Raw genomic sequence first — 7,076 nt, 5'->3', positions numbered from 1 at the left:
GGCTGCGATGGCTGCAGCTGTGTGTGGGGGGGGGGGCCTTGATTTCATGTTGGGAAATAAAGTAATTTGCAGAAACATTGCCCTCTCGCGTAGGTGTGCAGAACTTCTTTCGCACCGTACGTAGCCAACCATGCTATAATCTCTGCCGTGACTTTGACGTTTCAGCTGTTTCATCATCAGCCATGGTCAGTCCACTGCTGGGTGACGGCCTCCCCAACCTCGGTTGCGGTGTCGTTGGTGCAGCCAGAGGGCACGGCGACAACAACAGCACAACAACAGCACAACAGCAGCACAACAGCAGCACAACTACAGCACTACAGCACAACAATGAGCAGCGTTAACGCCACGCACGCACCCAACCGCCTTGCGTCATGACGTCACCGCGAACAAATCTACGCATAGATGACGTCACCTCGCACGCTACACCGCCGTGCACCGTGACGTCACCTCGCACGATACACTGGCGTGCCATTTCTTACGTCCCCCGCGCTACACCGCCGCACGTTACGTCATCCAACCCCGCGCGCAAGTTCATGTCGCGATGACGTCACGCCCTTCATCCAGGCCACCATGATGTCACGCGCGTTTCTCATCCAAGGCGCAGTGACGTCATCGCGCACAACGGCCCCGTTGCGCGCGACGACGTCATTTGTCGCTGCGTCCCTCCCCCCCCCTCTTTGGCACGTACGCGTCCGGATTGGCCTCGCGCGCGTCACGTGGTGTCCCATCGCGACCACCACCACCCCCGTCGCGCACGCTGAGGGCACCCCCCCCCACTCACCCCCTCCCTCCCGGGTAGCTGGGCGCCTCGCGGAGCTGAGGAGGCGGTGGTGGTGGTGGTAGCGGTGGTGGCGGTGTCTGTGTCAGCGGCCGCGACGCTACCCTCCGTACAACAGCCCCACGCCACCGAAACCCACCGACGCGCGCGCTCTCGCCGCCTCGGGCTTCGCTCTCGCCGTTGCATTCCGCCGATTAATTTAAAGATCGTTCGCTCGCGTTATTATTATTATGCTTCGCTTCGAAGGCTCGCGGGCGGCTCACGGGCGGGCGAAAGGCTGAAGAGAGAGGCGAAGAGAGAGGGAGGGAGGGAGCGGTGGTGGGGCCGTCCGGGACCCACGCTAATTTCACGGCGTTAATTAACGAGAGCTGGCTGGGGGTGGGGGGTGGTGGTCGTTGTTGTTAAATTCGCCTGCGCTCCGCCGCCGCCGCAGCCGCGCGTGCCGACAATGAAATACAAGCCCAACCAGACGCGGACGTTCGACGGGGACGGCTACAGGAAGAGAGCCGCGTGCCTGTGCTTCAGGAGCGAGTCGGAGCAGGAGGTGAGCCGGGGGGGAGGTCGTTTTTAAGCACAAGTCCTCACACGGCAAACACAACAACAATAACAATAATAACACCACAACAACAACAACACCCGCCATGAAGCCACGTCACGGCGCCCGTGTGCCAGGCGAGGTGCACTCTGAGGCCACGTGAAAGCGCTCGCCGACGACACCGGAGGAGGTCAAAATCCGCGCAACGGAGGAGGCGGCGGCGGCGTGCCGGTCCCTTTCGCCTCACGCGTCTCTACGTCTCGTGGCGTTTGTTCTTTAAATCTGCGCCTTGCTGTAGCGAGCTTTCTAATCGTGAGCGGGAGGCCGTGGGTTGTGCCGTGGGGGGGTGGAGGGGGGTGCTGATAAGACTCCGAAGGGGCTTTCGGGGGGGACGCGCTGACGTCACGCGAGGGGGGGGGGCGCGTGGTGACGTCGTTTCGCGGGCAGCCGCGGTCAAAATCCACTGCTGGATGAGTGGCGCCTTGCCTGCCTTGCCTGCGATGCTCTGTGTTGTCCCGATTATGGAGGGGCCACCGCTCGATTTTGTTGCTTTAAATGAGAGTGGGGGGGGGGTGGCGAAATGTTGACTCCCTCGCCAGGTATGCAACAAGGAGGGCCGTGGGCTCCATCCCGACCCTTGACGCCTGCTGTATATTTGGATGAGAAAATAAGAATAGGTGTTTACCCTTCCTCCCCAATGAAGATGTTCAAGCGCCAATTAGAAAGCCTTTTCAAGGAATCAAGTCTTTATTTGGAGTTTGCGCGTCTCTAGTTCCCTCGCCCCGTGATCGCGTGGATTTTTCTGCGCGTCCTCCGTTATTGCCCCTCCACATTTAGAATCAACGTCACGGCGTTTAGGGCATTTGGCTTGCTATAAATTTCCACAAGATAAGCCGCTTCGTTGAGCCCATCGTTTGTGATAGCCAACCAAGGTCGCGTCTGAAAAAAGGGAGCCCATATAACTCGGCGGGCCTTCTTACCTGGTAAAAAAATAAAAAAAATGTGTTTAGTTTAGAATACGGCAGCAGCAGCTGCCCATGGCTGCGTTCTGTAATCCAGTACAGGGCCAGCCTCTGTGAATGATCGACTTTTGCACAGACCCCCATATGCTGTCTTGACTGCATCTTTCCACATAAGAGCTGTCCGCACTGCTTCTGTCCAGCGTCTTCAGATTTGTACTGTCGTCACATTTAGACGCCCAATCATTCCACATTGTATTGCATGCGAGTCTACGGGCCTGTATGTGAGCCTATGCATGTCTTGTAAGTCTGTGGGTCCCTGTGCGAGTCTCAAATAGGCATCTATATGATGACTGGGTCTTTGTGTAAGTCTGACTGTGAAAGACTATTGGTCTATTTGAGTACAATATAGGGATATATATGGTTATATATCTAAGTGAGTATATCTGTGGGTATTTGTTTGGTTTTCTGTTTAAGCATTTGGGTCCTTGAATATATTGGTTTCTTAAGTTTAGAACATGGATAGCTATGGAAATCTATGAGTCTTTAGTCTATGGATGTATATTACTCAGTTTTTGGGGAAAACTGGGTTGTTTGTGTAACTTTCATTGTGTGTTTGTGTGTGCATGTGTCAGTGTGCATTGGTCAGCGAGCCTTCAACCCTTCAAGTGGCCTCAAAGTGCACCTGGCCTGGCACAGGAGCCATGGTGACGTCACCATCACTTAGTTGCAAATGACGGGGTATTGGTCTTGGTGTGCATATCAGCGCTGGGGAGACAAAGGCGGCCGGGGGGGGCACATGGTACCCTTGCGCGTGCGCCATTTAGGCTATAATAGGGGTGCTCGTTATAGCAGCATTTGCCCCATCAGCTACGTGGGTGATCTGTGGTGTTCTTCTCTTGCGTAGGGCATCAATATGTTCAGGAGCTTCAGATGACAATGTCGAGGTCTGCTGGCCACGAGAAAGTTTGTGTCGATTCGCCGCTCCTCTGTTGAAGGAGTGCACAGACTACGGTGGTTTTAGTAATATGGTCCACGGTTTGGATCGCATGGACCCAGTCGCACCACTCTGGCTTATCTTTCATTCATCTGTGTCTCTGTATCTCCTTGTGTCTCTTGTGGGTTTTTCCATATAATTCACAGTTCTGATTGTGTGGCCCCAATGTCTTTAATTTTGACATTCAGCGGCCTGTTGATGTTCTGATGCAGTTAATATTGTTCCGTCAGTGTGTTTGAGGAGGAATGGCCAGGTGGTTGCGATATATGGGTCTCAAATGAGGCGTTTATTCTGGACGTCTGCATTGTTCGTCAGCGTTCTTCCAGATCTGAGTGAGATTCTAGAATGGTGTTGATGTTAAACATGTGTTGCTGTGTCGGTGGGCATTCCTGTGTGTTTACCTTGCCTGTAACGCACATATATCCATCTCAACCCTACAGCCCTGACCCTATAGCCCTAACCCTATAGCCCTAACCCTATAGCCCTAACCCTATAGCCCTAACCCTATAGCCCTAACCCTATAGCCCTAACCCTATAGCCTTGACCCTATAGCCTTGACCCTAACCTAAACGCACATATAGCCACCTCAACCCTACAGCCATAACCCTATAGCCCTAACCCTATAGCCCCAACTCTATAGCCCTGACCCTAACCTGTAATGCACATATAGCCACCTCAACCCTACAGCCCTAACCCTATAGCCCTAACCATATAGCCCTGACCCTATAGCCTTGACCCTATAGCCCTAACCCTATAGCCTTGACCCTAACCTGTAATGCACATATAGCCACCTCAACCCTACAGCCCTAACCCTATAGCCCTAACCATATAGCCCTGACCCTATAGCCTTGACCCTATAGCCCTAACCCTATAGCCTTGACCCTAACCTGTAATGCACATATAGCCACCTCAACCCTACAGCCCTGACCCGAACCTAATGCTTGTTGTCTTTCCCCGTGTTGTTGTCCTTATCCCACACCTCTTATTAGCACGGTTGGCTACGTACAGTACGAACAAAGTTTAAAATAATACATACATTTTTTATTGAGTATGTACAGCCTCTTATGAGTACCTGGTGCGATGTGTAAGCATCGCCACTGGGGAGACAAAGGCGGCCGGACGTGGTACTTGCCACCCCCCCCCCTTGGTGTGCCGGTCTCGCCTTCATAGGTGCTCGCTAACAGCACTTGCTCCTACAGCCTGTTAAGGCTATACGGGGAATCTTTGTCTTTGTAACTTGTAGGTATGTGGGGAGCGGTGGTGTAGCGGTTAACGCGCTGCGCTACGAACCCGGCGACCCAAGTTCAATTCCCGCTCACAGCCAACAATAGTGACGATTGTCTGAACCGGTCCTGGGCCTCCTCTAGGTCAACTCTGCCTCAAATGAGTACCTGGTGGAGTGTGTAAACATTGATACTGGGGAGACAAAGCGGCCGAGCGTGGTGCTGACCACCTACCCCCTCGTGTGCCATGCCGGCCTTCATAGGTGCTACTTGCTTACAGCACTTGCTCCAACAGTCTGTTAAGGCCATACGGGGAGAATATTTGTCTGTGTATGTACGTGCCATTGCGTGTGTCACTGCGTGTGTCACTGTGTCTGTATATGTGCCACTGTCGTCTCTGTCTGCATGTCAGTATGTAATCGTGTCTGTGTATCTGTCATCATTTATGTCCATATTACATCACGTGACCATGGACAACAACCGTGGCTTGGGGAGGCCTTCATGCAGCAGTGGATTGACCAGTCTATATTGATGATGCCTCAACGTAATTATGTCTCTGTATGTGTCATTGTTATGTTTAACTGTGTGCGTGTGTTAGTATGTATATGTATGCGTCTGTGTTTGTAAGATTGAGTGTATGAATGTGTGAGCGTCTGTGATTGAGTGTGAGTATGTGCGCATGTCACTGAGTGTATGAGTGCATGTGTAATTGAGTGTGTGAGTGAGTGTGCGACTGATTGTATGAGTGGGGAGCGCTACGAACCTGGCTATTTGAGTTCGATTCCCACACACGACCAACATCAGTACCTAGTGTGGTGTATAAACACCAGCACTGAGGAGACAAAGACGGCCGGGCCTGTTGCTAACCACAGCATGTGTGCCATGTTGGCCTTCATAGGTGCCCACAACAATTTCCACAGTAGGCTACACAGCGGATCTTTGTCCTTAGTCTGTGTGGATGTATATTTTTGTCATTATTCTCCGGAGAGATGCAATCATTAATTGCTGTGCTGATGTGATCTGTTCAACATTAAGTTCAACATACATGCATACATGTTGAGAGTGACTAGTCCCGAGTTACAGTCAACACTGTTACTTATTTACTTGAAACGCCGTTGCTCAGCACAGGCCCAAAGTTGTAATAGATAAGAGCCGCAGCATGTTTCTTGAACTGAGCGAGGTTATTGTAAGTGCTTGGGGGGTAAGGGACGATAGGAGAGAATTACAAAGTGGAGGGAAGAGGCAAAAAGAGAGGTGAGGTGGGTGAGTCAGTGGGCGAGAGAGCATTGTTGTGATGTGCAAGTGTGGTGGTTGAACACTGTGTGGTTGAGACAAAATAGTCCCTAACACGGGTCCCCTCCATTGCTTCGGTGATTATTTTACAGCCAGGGCAACGACACTGAACAACCTCCAGAATTTATTTTGCTTCTCACATCATCATCATCATCATCTTCTGCCATGAACCATTCACTGCTGGTTGAAGGCCTTCCCAAACTATCACCATCGCTCGCAATCAGAATTCAAAGTGGTCTCCTGCTGCTCAAATGAACATTGCGGTGGTGCTCATCTCCTGCGTGCAGCCGAGCCAGTGTTGAAAATTCCACACGACAGTCGTGGCAGGGGCGAGCGTATCCGCAGGACAGCCACTATTGACTTCCCCGCACAGTGGCACTCATTCTAGCGACCCATGCAGGAGAGATGATGGGCCGCTTCAGTCCCCAAAGCAGGACATGAACACGCTGCGTTCCAATCGCGAGCCGCCCGCTCCATCGCCGGGCGGCCGCCTGGCACCTGCGCACGAGCGGTGGACGTCCTGTCGAATCCCGCAGCGGCATTAAAAAGAAAAAGCACCCCCCCCCGCCTCCCCCCACTCGTCGTACCGTCATGAACCCTTCGCTGCTTCGGCGTTAAACTTCTATTTTTTTTAACTGAGATGGAGCCAGCGCTGTCAGCTGCCATAATTGACAATGCCCGATGCATTCGCGGTACACGTGAAAGCGTGCGTGCGTTCGTGCATGTGTGCGTGCATGTGGGCATGCATGCCTGTGCACTTGCTTGTGTGCGCGCACGCGTGTGCGTGTGTGTGCACCACCTGTGCATCTGCCAGTCATCTCAGTCAGTCAACCCGTGGCACCTGGGTCTGTCCCGTGACCTGCCAGTGAACCTTCGACACTTTCACGTGCCTCCAAGTGCACCTAGGCTGGCACAAGCACCGCGGTGACATCACCGCCGCTTGGTGGCGAATGGCTGTTGTTGTCGGTGCGTGTGCGCATGAATGCGAGCGTGGTCCACGTTTGCGTGATTAGCGTGACACTTTGTGCCTCCGTTACCCACCCCAACATTCGCACGGTCAGCGAAGCCGCTCCACGTGGCTGTGTAAATGATCCCTCGCTAACATTGTGTGCAAGCGTTGGTCTGGGCACGTGCTGCCCTGGAGGGAGAGAAGAACTTGGATACATCTCTCGCACGGTTGCCCACCGGCACACGTCAACCGCGCACTGCTGCCAAATGCCCGCAAGGCAATGCTCGACTCAAGTGCACACGGTGGAACTATTATTGCCTGACTGGCTCCTCACCTAGATAC

At 53.0% G+C, this 7,076-nt stretch overlaps 1 protein-coding gene across 2 annotated transcripts in view; it reads left to right on the top strand.

The window, feature by feature from the left end:
• The first annotated feature begins 727 nt into the window (after positions 1-727).
• Positions 728-7,076, top strand: part of LOC116952354 (diphosphoinositol polyphosphate phosphohydrolase 1-like) — a 43,599-nt gene continuing 37,250 nt past the window's right edge. Inside the window, exon 1 of one of the 2 annotated variants that reach the window (XM_032971629.2) lies at positions 728-1,322. In XM_032971629.2, coding sequence (XP_032827520.2) covers positions 1,227-1,322 — 96 coding nt within the window. In that variant the 5' untranslated portion in view covers positions 728-1,226. The remainder of the gene's footprint in view (positions 1,323-7,076) is intronic. The other variant, XM_032971630.2, reaches the window with a different exon arrangement.

The sequence above is a fragment of the Petromyzon marinus genome, chromosome 46 (assembly GCF_048934315.1).
Source record: "Petromyzon marinus isolate PM22_M1 ecotype Great Lakes invasive population chromosome 46, UKy_Petmar_22M1.pri1.0, whole genome shotgun sequence".
In the NCBI taxonomy this organism is placed as follows: domain Eukaryota; kingdom Metazoa; phylum Chordata; class Hyperoartia; order Petromyzontiformes; family Petromyzontidae; genus Petromyzon; species Petromyzon marinus.
Note: the sequence above shows the minus strand (reverse complement) of the source record. Positions and strands in the feature narration are given on the sequence as shown.